Source organism: Tetrahymena thermophila (genome assembly GCF_000189635.1).
Source record: "Tetrahymena thermophila SB210 genomic scaffold scf_8254763, whole genome shotgun sequence".
Classification (NCBI taxonomy): domain Eukaryota; phylum Ciliophora; class Oligohymenophorea; order Hymenostomatida; family Tetrahymenidae; genus Tetrahymena; species Tetrahymena thermophila.
In genome coordinates, this window is record NW_002476522.1 from 1 (window position 1) to 16,369 (window position 16,369).

Below are 16,369 nucleotides of genomic sequence, written 5' to 3' on the forward strand. Positions count from 1 at the left end.
CCCAACCCCAACCCCAACCCCAACCCCAACCCCAACCCCAACCCCAACCCCAACCCCAACCCCAACCCCAACCCCAACCCCAACCCCAACCCCAACCCCAACCCCAACCCCAACCCCAACCCCAACCCCAACCCCAACCCCAACCCCAACCCCAACCCCAACCCCAACCCCAACCCCAACCCCAACCCCAACCCCAACCCCAACCCCAACCCCAACCCCAACCCCAACCCCAACCCCAACCCCAACCCCAACCCCAACCCCAACCCCAACCCCAACCCCAACCCCAACCCCAACCCCAACCCCAACCCCAACCCCAACCCCAACCCCAACCCCAACCCCAACCCCAACCCCAACCCCAACCCCAACCCCAACCCCAACCCCAACCCCAACCCCAACCCCAACCCCAACCCCAACCCCAACCCCGATTTGGTTTAATTACTGTTCTAAATTGCATTATTCGATATCAAATAAACTTACTACAATTTTAGAATATTAAGTTAATCAGAAAAAGCTGAAATATATATATCCGATCAAAAAATTAGAGTAATTTAAAAAAAATAATTATTAACTAATTATTACTATATCAGATATTACAAAAATTAACTTTGTTTAAGAATAGATTTGATATTTTGTTTTAGTTTACAGCAGAAATGTTTAAAAAGATTATGGGATTTTTTACAAATCCAGATGAAAATGAGAGTGTAAATAACTAGTAAAAATATAATAGGCAGCAACAGCAGAATGATTAAGCTTCTAGAAATTGTCAATCTTAAAAATAAAAATAAATAGATTAGAATAAAAAAGAATGCATCTCTCAAGACAAATAATAGCACCATCAATTAGATTAAGAAAATTAGTAGCAATAATTTGCATAAAGAGGAAGAATAATGTCTATTTAAGAATAGCTCATTTTAAATTAAAAATTTATGATTTATGAAAACGAATTTAGTGATTATTTAATTCTTCTTGACCAAGATGAGGAGATTAAGGTTCTTTCAAGTGATGAATGGAAATAGATAGTAGTTAAAAAATCATTAGAAGAATTTTAAAATCAGCGAATCTAATTTAGTTTATTGAAGGGAATACCATATGATGTGTAATATATAAATAACAAAAATGTAGAATTTTAATTTTTGTATAAAAATAATATTTAAGCCGAAAAGATGTATGGCTGATTTTGTCAAAAGTTGAGGAGTTAAAAATATAAAACAAAATGTTTAACTATGAAGTTATGTCAAAAACAGAAGGTCCTAGCGATAAATTAATATTAAAGGATCTTAATAGAACTTTTTCAGATATGAGATTCTTTTAAATTTATGATAAGCATGATAAAGTATGAATACAATTTTTGGATTTCTAATTACATTTTTAAATTTCAGTTTATATTAATTAATAACTATGACATTTATTTTAATACTTTTTATTCATTAATTTAGATCAATTTAAAATAGTTTAAAATATTTTTTCAAAATTAATTTAGATATATGAAGGAAGAGAAAAACTATTTAGAGTACTAAGAGCCTACTCACATTTTGATTAAGAAATAGGATATACTTAGGGAATGAATTTTATAGCTGCAAGTCTTCTTGTCCATTTAAATCCAGACAATGAAAAAGATTTAGAAGTAGAATTTATTAACAAGGAATATGAAGAAAATACCTTTTGGATTCTAGTGCATATTATGCATGTTAAAAATTGGAGAATTCTTTTTTTAGATGGAACTCCTGGAATACATCAAATGATTAAAACTCTGGATTAAAAAATGAAAGAGTATGTTCCTCAAATTTTTTAACATATAGCTGATGTTGGAGTATGCAATTATTATTCTTTTACATTTTCAAAAGAAAATTTTACCTAAATTACAACATACCCTAATTTTTTAAATTATCTACATATTATTTTTAGCATTTAATAGCTTTACAGAAAATTTTGTATAAAAAATATATTTAACATACTTTTATTTGCAATCATAGTTTATAGAAAAAATAAATTAGGGTATATTTTTTAAATTTATTAATGAATAATTTTATCAATTTATAACAAAGCTTGATAGCTATTCTTGCTTCTCATAATATTTTTTTACAATATTGCTATATAATGCTCCTAAGACTGTTTAGAAAAGAATTTTAGACCTCTTTTTATTTGGTATTAATTTTAATTAATTATTAACTTTTTATAATATCTAAATATAATTATTTAATAAATTTGAAATAACTTTAGAAGGTGAGCAGATTCTCTACTCAGTAATTATCAAAATGCTAACTCTCTGTTCTGATATAATTCTATCTATCTATGATATGCAAGTAATAAATAAATAAATTCCTTTCTAACTTTCAATAATTTAAATGTTTTTTTATCTTGATTAGAAAATGATGGAATTTTTCAAGAAAGGGATACTTGATGAATGTCATAAAATTTTTAAAGAAGAAAAGAAGAAGGGTGATATATAATTTGGTGAATTTAAATTTAACATTGCAAAAATATCTGACCTAGATTTATAATAAAGCTAATGAATGGTAATTGATCCATTTATATAAGAATATAAAATAAATTCTAAATGCTACAAATAATTCTAATCGAACAGTTAAAATTTTGATGACAAGAAATTTAAGCAATTTTGAAATAAATGGATTGATAAATTAGTAATTAAATCTTAACAATTTAAATAAAAAATTGAATAATTAACTAACTAAATAAATAAATAAATATACTTTTATCATATTTAATATATCTAAAAATTAAAAAGAATTTCTAATAATAATAATTAAAATAGAATAAATTTATGAACTAATAAATAAATTAAATATTAAATAAGCTAAAATTGTTATTTTCATTTTTTGTATTATTTATTTTTTATCATTTATATTTATTAATTTAAGTTAATTATTAATTTATTTGTTAAAATAGTTCGTAAGTTATTTGTATATGCTTGATATTGATGGAATATAAATAATATGAGTAATAAGTAATTTAGAACTAAATGGATTAGCAAATTGGTTTTTAAGTTTATAATTTTAAATAAAAATGGAAGAAATAAGAAATAATTAACTAACTAATTAAATAAATAAATAAATGAATATATTTATTTTTACCATTTTTATCAAATAAATTTACAAATTAAAAAAGAATTTCTTATAAAAATAATAAAAATTGATAAATAAATTTATGATATATGAATAAATAAATTAAATATTAGATAAGTTAAGATTGTTATTATTATTTTTGTTGTGTTATTTATTATGTCTAATTTACTTTTTTGTTTGTCTGACTATCTGTCACATTTACAAATTTAGGTTTATGATTAATTTATTTATATAGTTCATAAGTTTTTGAAAATGCTTGTATTTATTGAATATAACTAAAATGAGTTTCTCAATACAGTATTTCTTTTACTATTTAAATAAATTCTTTGAATGCTTAAATCCTAAATTGCAATATCTTTTATAAAATGAATGACACAATAAAATTTATTTATTGATTTTGTTGTTGATAAATATTTCATTAAAATTGAAATTTGTAAACTTAAATAATTTAAGGTAGGTTGATTAGTATTTGTATAAATATTGGTGTATATGAGAGAATTAGCTCCTTTTTAGATTGAACATGTTTCCTCAAAAGAAAAAATTTCCATCAATGACAACTTTTTTATTTTACTTTTTATTTTTGTTTCCATGCTTCTTATTACCTTCAGCTGTAGTATCCTGATTATTTGTAGATTTTTATTTAGCATTTTGTAATATTTATTCTTGATTCCACTAATCGTAAATTTAATCTCCATCAATTATTACATTATTTTTCTCATCTACAATTACTTACTTTAGCTCATTTTATTTTTAAAGCTATATATTAATTTCTTAGTTGTTAATTTCATTTATTTATTCTTGATTTTATGTTTATTAATTAACTAATTCACTATTAACTTTATTATTATCTACATGAATTTCTGAACTACTTTTCTTTTTACTTTATTATGTTTTTTCTGGAATACTTTACAAGCCTCCAAGAGAAGGAAAATAGGTTTCACTAAAATTATATTAATTAATTAATTAATTAATTAATAATTAAATATTTTATAAAATAAAATTTCTAAAGTTGAAATTTACTTTTGCATTTATTTTATTTTTTATCTGCTTTATTTATCAACATAGTTAGTTGGCAGCTGTCCGTTTTTGGACATTATTACATAATCATCTTCTCCATCTTCAAAATCCTCTTTCTTTCTACTTTTTTCAATTTATTACTTCTATTCTTCATCTACTTAAATTTATTAGGGTAAACTTTATGATTATTGCAATGTTGGATAGTGTTTTTCTTCTCTATATTTATAAAATTTAAATTTATAATTAAGAAAAAAAAACAAACATATAGGTTGAGATGTTTATGAAAAAACTATAATTTATTTTTTTGAAAAAATATTTAGGATTGAAAAATTTATTAAAAATTTTTTAGTGATTTTACAAAATTTTCATTTAAAACTTTATTAAATATTAAGCTATATTTATATATTTTGAATCTTAAGATAATATTTTTAGTATTTATTATTTTAAATTAAAGAAATTAATTACGTTGGCATTTTCTAAGGTGGGAAAGTGATTAAACCATATTATAGGTATTATTCTCTATCATAAAATTATCCATAGGGATTGTCAGACATTTTACGATTCTTTTACATTTTTTTCAACTCTCTTTCTTCTTTTTCTTTTACTTTTTGATGAATAGCAGCGAGCTCAGCGTCATTCTTTTTAACATTTTCAGGGTTAATAAGTCCATTCATATCTACCTCAGCTAAGAGAATATCAGAATAAGGAGGCAAGTGCTTAAGATATCTATTTTTTAATTGAATTATATTAAATTTCATTTTAAAAAATATTATTACGGATATCTTTTCAAGAGGTTTTAATCAGCACAAGAATTTTATAATGAAATTAATTTTGTTGTGATTTCATGCAAAGGAAGTTTATTTTCTTTATTAAATTCTTCAAATAGATACTTGTTATTTATTGGGTTTAGAAAAATTAATTGCCCATTCTTTTCTTAGTAGAAGTAGTGAATTTAAGATTTTTTTATTTGCTATTGTGTTAACTATTTAAAAAAGAAATTAGTCTCATCAGAAGATTATTATTATTGACCAGAACTTTCATTGGATTGTTGCTTCGAGGATTTCTTCTTTAATTTTACCTAATCGTAAACACGTTGTTATTCCTCTTGAAGAATTAGCTTTTCATATTTTTCTGATTTTTGTTAATTGATTTTAAGTGCCTATTTATTAAAAAAAATAATTAATTAAATGATTAAATATTAATTGATAATTTCTGATTTGATATAATTAAGACAATTTTTTTTATATTCCTACCTATTCAATGTAAGGAATGTTCCAAGTTTCTTATGATGAAATACATTCAAGCAAGAAATTATTTAATTCATCTCTTTCCTTCTTCAAAATGTCATTTACAATATATTATGGTTTTGCTATCATTATTTTAGAGAATTATGGATCTTCACTGAGTGTATCTGCTCTGTATACTATCTACTCATTTTCTTATCTCATTAGAAGCTAAAAGCTTATTTGATCCTTACAAGTTTCATATTCAACAATTTTGGCGCTCTTTAAATCACAATTCGGAGCAAATTCACCACACAAGGGACAATAATTCTTAGTATCGGCTTTTTATTTTAATTTTATGAAAACATTTTAACTATAAGCTTTTTTTATATTATTTTTCTATTTTTTATCTCATCATAACAACTATAGTAGTAATTATGACGCTTATTCTAAACCTAATAATTAAAATGAAATTTTTGTATCAATTTACATATATCATCATGCCTTAAGTAGCAATAATAGCAATAAATGTGACCACATGGAGTAATCTAAGGAGCTATGATTTAATGCTAATCATTCATGCAAATTGGGCAAGTTATTTCACCTTTTTGAGTTGGAAATATGACCTATTTAAAATTTTAATTTTTATTATTATAAAATGTGTTATAGAGATTAACTATTTACCTAAATAATCTTCTCCCAACTTAGTTGCTTCAAAGGAGAGTAAACTTATAATTTTAAAATTTTATATGAAATTTAAATAAGATTTTATTTGAGAAAGGTGCTTGCTTCAATTTCTAGCCAAACGTTTCTCAAGTAATGAAAAATAAATAATTAAATGCTTTCTTACTTGAAGTATCACTAACCTGATCCTAGCTAGTAATGAATCTAAATTTGGCACGTATATATAATCCTTCTCTTTATTCCCTTTCTTACCTAATATTATTTAAAAAGCAAGTGTTGATATTAACTTTATTCTGGCTTTATTTATTTATTATTTACTTTTGAAATCTTTTGGATTTTATCTTCGGACGATAGGATAAGGTATATTCTTCATCGTCTTCTTTATCATACTGAAAACTCAAAAACTCGCTATAAAACTACTTGTCAATTTATTGTAATTTCTTGTTATTGTTAGAAGATTTCTTTTCTGTAGCATTGCCATTTGCGTTGCTGCTTGAAGATGATTGCTTTTGCATTTTAAGGAGATTTGAACTATAAAAATTAATGCTAATTTAGAAAATTAATATAAATTTTGTTTTAATATTTTAAGATATGTTTATAATTAGAAGATAATAGCTTTTAATATATGTAGATATCCACTTATTGGATCACATTCTATTTTTAATTAATAAAAAAAAGTCAAACAATCAAGTAATTAATTAGCTTTAATTAATTGTTAATTGAATTTTCTTTTATCGGGCTTTTATTATATAATTCTTGCATCTGCTTTAATCTGAGAAATGTTTATCAATAATTCTTCTGACTGTATATTTCTTTATTTATTACTATATTCAATAAAACAACTCATAGAATATCGCTCAAAGTAGCAATTTTAAATTTACAATTTTTTTCTGGTTATGTAAGAAATAAAAATATGTAGATTAATATTTAGCGAAAGTCTATTTTATTTATAATTTTTATTATTATTAATAGACAGATTTACAATTTCTATTTTTAATTTATAAATTAGTAAGAAAAATTATCTGTTATAGATTCTTCTTATTGAATAAATACATATCTATTTAAATATCTCTATTCTTAAAAAATATATCTCCTTTCTAATAAAAATTTAAAAAGAGGAGTTAAGCCAATAGTTTTTAATTAATAATATTTTTAAATAAAACCCTCACCTCTACCTCCACAATCTCTAATTTTAAAACGATCAAATTTCTTTTAAGAAATATTGAAAATAAAAATCTGTTTTTAACTTCGCAAGTATCAGTTGGTTTTATGAATTAACAGAAAAAATGGGTTTAAAATTACAAATTATTCTCAGAGTTTTACATTAAATATTCTTTTTGATTTTCTGACATAATATTGCATCAATAAATAAACTATAATATGTAAATTAAAGCGATTTAATTTATTATTTAATTTTTATTATTTTTTATTTTATTTTTCATTAAGTTTTTATTTAAAATAAATTAAAAAAAATTAATAAGAAAAAATTAATGTTTTTTAGATAAGATTTTAATAAGCCAGATAATAATTAAACCAACAAATCACATAAGTACATATAGTAAAAATAGTATAATAAGTATTTTCTTTTTAAAATATTTCAATTTATATATTCTTTATTACTAATTCTTAAATTTAGATATCTAAATATTTTCATTTTTTATCAACTTTCCAAATTATGACACATTAATCTTCACCACCAGTTGAGTATATGTATTAATCATCTTTGGTCCACTTTACGTTTGTGACATGTGAAGAGTGGCCATATCCTATGACACCCTTGGAGCTCTTTTTTAGTGATGGGAATCTAAGAATTCTTACATGAGAGAAATCATCTCCTGTTGCTAATAAATGATAAGATTTTTCAATGTCTTTATTCTTAGCTATGGTAAAGTTTGATCTGTCTACTGCATTTATGTCAGTACCATCTGCACACTCAGGCCATATACCTTGAACCTTTTTTTAAAATCAAATGTTAATCTTTAATGAATATTTCTTAATTAATAAATATAAATTTATGATATAAAGTTTATTTAGATTACTGGCCATCCAAGAGTGACATTCCATGTAGCCCATAATTCGTCTTTAAGAGCGCTAGCACCGGATGTTAGCTATTTGCCAGTGTTTGCTTCCCAGAATAAAAGCTCATAAGCTCCACATGTACTATGGAGATAGTTACCGCATCTTGAGAAATCTATATGGGTGATGTATGAAGAGTGCTTTTTCATGGGTTTGCAACGGGGTTTCCAATCTGGTAAATTGTAAGCATATATAGTTTAATCATGAGCTCCTGCTACTAAAGTTGTACCATCTGGTGAGAATTTTATATCGGATATCCATCTTTAAGCATGCTTGATAACTTTTGTTTATTCTAATTTCATTTCTGATCCTTCTCCACTAACAGTGAATTCTTTTAGTGTTCCTTCTTTAAAACCTGCTACAATTGTATTACCTTCAGGTGAAACGGCAAGGGCTCTTCCTTTAACAGAATCTGCGAAATCACCAGTTGCTGGGTCTCTAGGGGTTTCAGAGTTTTCTATAATAAAAAATAAAATTTATTTAATTCATATTATTTATTATCATAAACCTTACCTTTATTTAAGTTAGTCTTAATTAAAGCAATTTGCTTTCTTTCAGGAAGAGACCAAACTCTTAATGTACCATCATCAGAGCAAGTTGCAAATGTATCAGTGTCAGGGAACACTGATAAACCCCAAACTTCATTAGTCCACTATTAAAAAATATTGATAATCAATTAAAGATATATTTTTAATTTTATTAATTTATTTATTTTTACCTTTAAGTTAGGAGAGAAATGGCCTTTCATATAGCAGTTTCTAAAAGAAAATTTAGTATTAGAAGTATAAGGTACTTGGCTTGCTTCGAATTCAATAATTTCACAAGCAAGTGTAGCAACTAATACTCTCTTCAAATCTTAACTAGGACAAATACTTCTAACTTCACCACTTAGAGTTTCTGGAAATAGTTCTGCCACGTTGATTGAAGTGATAACTTTTAGGTCTTTTCCTAAAATGTTTACTTTGCAATCTTTACCTCCAGTGAAGACACTTTACAAATAAAAAACATATATTAATTTTAATGTGTTTAAACCATTGAAGCTTATGTAGAGAAAATATTCAAATTTGAAAAAATCTTTGAAGATAAAGGTTTATTCAAATAAATTTATTTTTTATTTTTTAATTTAATAAAATTCTAATCATTTACTAATTTTGATCGACTCTGATAGTTTCAATACCCTTTTCATGTAACTTTTTGTCTTGTGAGTTACGAGTAAAACTGTTTCCTTACCAAACCTATAAGTCACCTGTAGAAGTTCCTACAAGGGTTTAGTTGTTAATAAATGCTAATCCTGAGAATACAAAGTTTGTTTTATCACCTTTAGTCTCTTTGTATGCTTTGCCAGCAGGTGCCCAAAGCTTAAAATGTTTAACACCTACAGTAACAAAGTTATCTTCATTAACCCAATCGCAATCGACTATGACTTCAGGACCACCCTATATTAAAATAATTGATTTTTCTTAATTATAAATTTATTAATGTGTATACCTTAAAAGCCATGACTGCATTTGATTTGAGATCAAACACACCAATTTGATGATCATCATTAATAGCAGCTGCAACTAATTTATTACCAGAAGGAGAGAATGCAAGACATGCAATACCCTTTAGGATAGCACCCTTCCAAGAATTTTTAACTTCCTTAGTTTCAGAATCCCATATGTAAATGTATGGCTTAGGCCCTATTTCACCAGTAGCAACGAGGTTGCCATCTGGATGAAGATCTAGAGAAATAATATCATCTGTATGCTTGTTAAAGAATGTTTGAGTATTATTTTCGACATCCAAGACTATACCGAGAGCAGCAGCATTGTAAACAATTTTACCAGATGATGTATATCTCAAATTTCCTCTTTAGTCCTTAGTACGAATACCAAAAACATAATAAGGATTAATTGTAACAGGAGGTTCTTCAAATTAGTTTTTGTCCTTGAAGTATTTGTAAGAAGGTTCTTTGATAGCACCCAACCAAGCTTTTAATATGTTAATAATATTTAAATACTATTGAAATGATTTAATTTGTTAAATAAATATATCTTTAATTTGCAAATTTAAATTTTGGTTTACGTTTTACTGCCATGAATTCATCACCTTTATCTAAATCTTCTTATCCAAACATTTCATTGCTATGTTCTTCTTATTAATTTTCATCCTCTTCTTAATCTGCATACTTTTCAGCACCCTTTGGTTTTTTCTTTTAAACAGGAACATCAATATCATCATTGTTGTTATTACTCTCTTCAATTGCAGACATTGGATGGAAGTCTTACTTTCCACCACTTCCAAAAGTTGTTTTCCATACCATGACACATTTATCATTACCACCTGTTGACACTAGATATGAATCATCAATAGTAAAACGGACTCTTGTAACATGAGAACTATGACCGTAGTATCCCTTGTGTACTTACTTTTCAACAACTACTGGATACTTGAAAAGCTTAACCTAACTATCATCATTTCCTGAAGCCAAATACTAAATTTGCAATTAGTAATTTTATAGATAAATCAAAAACTAAAAAATTAATTACCAATCCGCTAGATGATCTGCAAACTGCATTAACATCTGTATAGTCAACGCCTTAGAAAACACCTTATACAGGGAAACCTATTTTACAAGTCCATGAAGCGAATTCTATATCTTTAGCTGCAGATGAAGCCATATTCTTCTTGGCAGGAATAGAGACAAACTTAAGCTCATAAGCTTATGAATTGACAACACAAACTGTTGAATCAACTGACCAGTCAACATGAAGAAGTGCAGATGTCAAACCACAATTAATTTCAAATGATGATCCAAACTTCTATCCTCCTTCTACTTTTACTATTTCAAGCTTAGAAGCACCACCGTGAGCACCGAAAGCTACTTAAGTACCATCAGGAGATATTTTAATATCTTCAATCCAGTAAGTAGACTATCTAGCTTTCTATTTTGTAAAGCTTGAATTATGAGTTGCTAAAACTTCTAAAGTTTAAGGATTCAGCAAATAGACAAAACCTAAATCATCTCCAGCAACAACAAATTCTTTACCATTTTAAACTCCCCAGTGAATACCTTTTACATCATTTTTCATGGGCTTGGTGGAAGTTATCATTTTTCTTTTTTTAATATCCCAAAGTCTTATTGTTTTATCTCCTATTTATTTATTAATAGATTTTAAAGATCAAATCTTAATTAAAATAAATATTTAAAATTAATTAATTACCTCCACTAGTGATATACAAATTAGGATTAGTAGGTGAAACTGCTAGACCCCACAATTCATTTTCATAGTGGCTCTACAAGAGTAAGTTGCAGTTCTTTCCAGAAATTTCATATACTTCTCCTCCACTAGTTGCTACAAGCATATTACCATCAGGTGCTGTATCAATAGAAGTTACACCGCATTAATACTAAAATTTGGTTGGTGAATCTAAAGTATTTAAATCATAATAAACTCCTGCAGACTTTAATGTTCCACTTGCTACCTACCACTTAAGAATTTTTCCATCCATAGCTCCAGAGAAAACACATTTTGATGTTTGATCATAAATAATACTTTGTACTTTTTTGTCATGCTTAGCACCTTTAACTTCAGCACCAGCTGAGCCATTCCAAGAAAATATTTAACCCTCGCCAGAGCCCGTGAATAAAGTTTAACCTAATAATTTAACAAAAAGAATAATTACATTTTACTTTAAAACTAAAAACAAATTTATTACCAACATAAACACCACAAAACTATGAAACAAATTTAGCTCCACCTACACTTCCATTTGTTCCCTTTACGTTTCTTCCATTTAATGTCCAAAACTTTACTACTTTAAAGCCAGTAGTAACGAATTCTGTATCACTTTTCCAAATTACAGCTGTGATTTTAGCTTTATCAACAGGACTTGTAGTAACTAATCTCTTAGCCTACCATTCATGGATAGCAAGAGAGTTATCATCATCTTGACCAACAGACAGCAATAGTTAACCATTTGGACTGAAAGATGTCAAAACAATTGCTCTTCTATGGAATTCATTGAAGTGAGCCTTAATTTCCTATTTTTTTTTATTTAAATTGAATTTTAAATTTAAAAATGCTGAAATTACCATAGTGTTAACATCCCAAACAAATAAATCAAGACACTTAGCTGCTGCACCTTTTGCTGCCATTTGACCTGTAGCAGCTACAGTACGAGTAGGATGTATTGAAAATGACACGATATCTTCAACATGCTTGATAAAGAATTTTTATAATCCACCTAATTTTTTCTCTTATTTAACACCAACTGCTGCAGCAGGGTATACAATGCTTTTATAGTCACTAGAATATTTGACCATATCTCTGCATTCGTCCTTGATGTAAAAATGTCTGTATCCATGTACTGTATCAAGAGAAATATCTCCATCAGGTTTTACATTATATTTTTTAGGATTGGGTTGATAATTTGAAGGAGTACTATTTTTAACTTCACCCAAGAACGCCTTGACTGCAAGAGCTTAATCACCCTTTTCAACTTCTGCTTCACCAAAAAGTCCATCATCTTCTTCTTGAGGTTCTTCTTCTTCTTCTTATTGCTAATTTTGCTATTGCTCTCTTTGGAATTTCCATTAGAAAACAGATTTTTCTTCACCACCTGTAGAAATTAACATCTTTTCATCCTAAGTAAATTTAACATTTGTGACATGAGAGCTATGACCATTATATTTGGTAAATGAGCTTTTTTCAATAGGACAAGGGAATTTAAAAAGCTTGATCTTACTAAAATCATCAGCAGTTGCAAGGACTAAAATAATATTATGATAATTTATAAATAAAAATATTATGTCTTTGTTGATTAATTACTATCTCCAGTAGGAGTTCTATCTACACTGTTAATATCATCACCACTTGTGCAAGGAGGCCAAATACCTTAGGTTGGCCATCCAAGTGTCAAGTTCCAAGTTGCCCACTTTTCGTCTCTATATTTTGTCATACCTGATTTTTCCTATACTCCATTAGAGGTAGAAAAATGTAGAATTTCATAGGAAGTATTGTTAAGTTAAATGGCAGTACCATCAGTTGAGAAATCAATTGATGAAATTCTGGATGGAGAACCTTTCATTACATATTTCTTTTTGAAAGAAGGAACATCAAATCCAAGAACATTAGAAATAGGAGGACTGTAAGCGATTAAAAGTTGTTTACTGTCTGGTGAGAATTTCATATAGCTAACCAAATCTTTATCGGGATTGATAAATTCCTTAATTTATGTTATTTCAGATAAACTTTTTGGGTCTAGAATTTAAACAAGGCCATTCTTCATACCAACAGCTAAGTATTTACCATCTGGAGAAATAGCTAAAGTCTTGGATGCATATTACAATATTGTTTTCTATTTAGGTAAATAATTTTTTTAGCAATTAATTTATAAAAATATAATTTACAGATATGATTTTTCTACTGCTGACATCAAATTTACAAAGTAGTTTATCTTCACCTGATGTGAAATAACTCTTAGAGTCAGGGTGAACGGCTAAACCCCAAAGTTCTTAATCATAATGTCCTACATATAAATAATTTAAAAATATCATTTAACAAACTATTAATTTCATAAATAGCTTACCTTGATTAAGGATTGCAGCTTTTGTTTTATCTCCTTTACTAATCAAAATAACTTCACTACCACGAAGACCTACTAAAAGATCTCCTTAACTATTTTCGCAAAGAGATATGACTTTAATTTAGGGAAGCTTTACAGTAAAGCAGTCTTAAATGTTAAGAGTGCCAATACATTTGTAACTTTCATTCCAAATCATAATATCTCCATTTTTACCACCAGTGATGAATCCATTTCCTTTCTTGCGATTAGAAATAGATGTGCATGGTCCATTATGTGCTTTAATGACATTTCCTAAACTTTAGCCTTACCAAGTAAAGATATTACCATTAAACATACCAGTTATGCAGTCATTATTAATGAATGTTACTGCCATAACTGCTTAAGGTGATTACTTACCCCATATACCTTTTTAACACTTAATTTCTTTACCACCATAAGTGATAAATTAAATTTCTTTCATGCATGCAGCTATAATAAGCTTTTCTGTAGGATGGAATTTCAAATGTAAAATTTCAGCTCTTGTGCATCTTCCGCTTGAAACTAAACCAGTAGTTTTTGAGTTAATATTCTTCTTAGCTTCAATAGCTGCATCAACATCATATACACAAACTGTATGATAATCATCCAAGGCATTAGCAGCAACTATACGTCCGTCAGGAGAAATACAACAGTTACCAATACCTTTTAAAAGATCTCCAGAAAAAACTATGAGAGTGGACATGTCAGTAGTATTCCAAACACATAATAGTGGTTTGGCTCCTACTTAACCTGTCACAACGCGCTCACCATTTTAAGAAATGTCTAAGCAAGTAATATCATCATTGTGTTCAAAATTGAATTGCTATTTATTTGATTTAGGATCTAATTTAATGCCAACTGCAGCTGTATGATAAATAATTGAATCACCAACTCCAAATTTCAAATTATTTCTTGCATCGTGGCATCTATAGCCATGAATATAATCTAAATCTAATGTAGCTTTAGGAGCTTCAGAATCACTCTTTTTTTATTAATAAGTGCTTGGAGGGAAATTCTTACAAATTTTCCAGCTATCATTTGCACGGAATTAATCACCTTAAAATTTAAAAATAATTATTTAATAATGTGTTAAAAAAAAAATAATTTAAATTTAATATTTATTCTTTAAAAAATGTTTTTGAAATAAATTATGTTAGTATTAAATAATACGTTTTTAATAATTAATTATAAATTTAATTCAATTAAATTAATTTAAATTTTATCGCTCATCTATAAAAATTTTGTTAATTATATTATAAATTAAGTAGCTATTTATTTGTTTATTTATTTATTTACCTTTTTCTTTTACTTCACTTTCAAACTAATCTGCATCTTCTCCGTCTGCTTTTTCATTATGCTCAATACCACTTTTAATCTTTTCTATTCTTTCATCTCTATCCATGTTTTTTCTATCTAGTTCTATTTCTAGATCGCTATCACAATCTTCATATTGGTCTTCTTCATAACCCATTTCTGCACGAGTAATAAAACCCATTCTAAACATATAAAACTTAAGATCAGGATCTCTTTAAAGCATAACTTCCCATTCATCTATACTGAGTTAACCATCTCTGTCTAAATCCCATTTTTTCATTAATGCTTTTGTTTTATTATCTATATCTTCTTCCTAAATAGACTAATCATCCAAAAACGCTGAGTATTGCATATAAGTACGCACAAATAACTTCAATTCATCAGCTGCGATATTATCTTTTTTACGGATGTTAAAAATATCATACAATAGTGAAGCGGTTTCCTTTAAAGGAGCTTGACACAAAATAGCAGAGCCGCATGTGAATTTATAAAAATCTACAGTTCCACTGCCCTCCATATCTAAAAATTCAAAAACCTATAATTTATATTATAAAATTGAAGTTCGTCATAACTGAAAAATAATTGAATTGGTTACCCTCTTAGCTTATTCAAAATCACATTTATAAACATTTTTGAGCTTATTTACATCTAAAAACCCTTTGTCATCGCACATCAAACTAAATTTATCTCTAATAATTATTAGTAATAAATTAATTCACTCATGAGTCATAAAATTTTCAACTTAAAATGTATGTATTGAGAATTATGTTAAATTATGCTAAACATATTATTTAAAATTTTACTTTAAATAGTTTATTTGATCTTCTGTAAATCCTTTATAACGGGCTTTTCTAAAATTGCCCATGATTTAGTTACCCATTTTATCTAGTTAGTATTTATATTTATTTAAAAAGGTTTTTTATTAGAACTTGTGCTAATTTTTTAATTAAAATTGATTGTTTTTATAAAAAATATATAACAAAACTCCTTAGTTTTCTTCAAAGTGATATGAACTTTTATTTACACAATATGCAATTTTATTTATTGCTGAGAATAATCTATACAAAAAAATACATATTAGCAAATAGGATGAAAAAGATTTCAATAATATAGATAATAAATTGTCTTTATGGATGAATGAATAAATGTATTGACTATAACTAAAATAAAGTATAACTCCTTCATTATTATCAACCATATCTTTATTTTTATATTTAAAAAAACTCTTTTCAACTGATTGTCTATATCTGTTCCAACTCAAATCATAGTAAATAATCAGTGTACCTCACCGTGTACATAAATATTTTTTATTATAGACTTAGAGTACTAAAATTAGCTTTTTTAAATCTTTTTCTTATCAGACATTAAACCTAAATTTTTTTT

The 16,369-nt window shown here is 26.9% G+C and overlaps 3 protein-coding genes across 3 annotated transcripts; 1 reads left to right on the forward strand and 2 right to left on the reverse strand. All coding sequences in view use genetic code 6, as the record gives it.

The window, feature by feature from the left end:
- Positions 1 to 650: 650 nt before the first annotated feature.
- Positions 651 to 2,513, forward strand: TTHERM_00559700 (rab-GTPase-TBC domain protein; the record flags this gene model as incomplete). Its single annotated transcript, XM_001010126.3, has 6 exons — positions 651 to 1,096; positions 1,156 to 1,333; positions 1,481 to 1,810; positions 2,046 to 2,145; positions 2,221 to 2,303; positions 2,367 to 2,513. 6 exons carry the CDS (start codon positions 651 to 653, stop codon positions 2,511 to 2,513), a joined length of 1,284 nt encoding a protein of 427 aa, XP_001010126.3.
- A 1,098-nt stretch (positions 2,514 to 3,611) lies between these two features.
- TTHERM_00559710 (zinc finger, C3HC4 type (RING finger) protein) lies at positions 3,612 to 6,561 on the reverse strand (the record flags this gene model as incomplete). The annotated part of the gene is made up of 9 exons (XM_001010127.4): positions 6,326 to 6,561; positions 6,174 to 6,259; positions 6,008 to 6,051; positions 5,814 to 5,949; positions 5,354 to 5,664; positions 4,877 to 5,259; positions 4,566 to 4,826; positions 4,104 to 4,316; positions 3,612 to 4,023 (listed from the first exon to the last, which is right to left on the reverse strand). The coding sequence occupies exons 1-9, from the start codon at positions 6,520 to 6,522 to the stop codon at positions 3,612 to 3,614; spliced, it is 2,043 nt and encodes a 680-aa protein (XP_001010127.4). The 5' UTR covers positions 6,523 to 6,561.
- A 1,096-nt stretch (positions 6,562 to 7,657) lies between these two features.
- On the reverse strand, positions 7,658 to 16,184 carry TTHERM_00559720 (HELP domain protein; the record flags this gene model as incomplete). The annotated part of the gene is made up of 17 exons (XM_001010128.2): positions 7,658 to 7,960; positions 8,047 to 8,540; positions 8,597 to 8,735; positions 8,802 to 9,072; positions 9,230 to 9,519; positions 9,572 to 10,056; positions 10,151 to 10,559; positions 10,615 to 11,219; positions 11,290 to 11,724; positions 11,786 to 12,110; positions 12,162 to 12,838; positions 12,898 to 13,426; positions 13,479 to 13,597; positions 13,658 to 14,728; positions 14,969 to 15,521; positions 15,582 to 15,675; positions 15,790 to 16,184. The coding sequence occupies 17 exons, from the start codon at positions 16,182 to 16,184 to the stop codon at positions 7,658 to 7,660; spliced, it is 7,194 nt and encodes a 2,397-aa protein (XP_001010128.2).
- Positions 16,185 to 16,369: the final 185 nt, after the last annotated feature.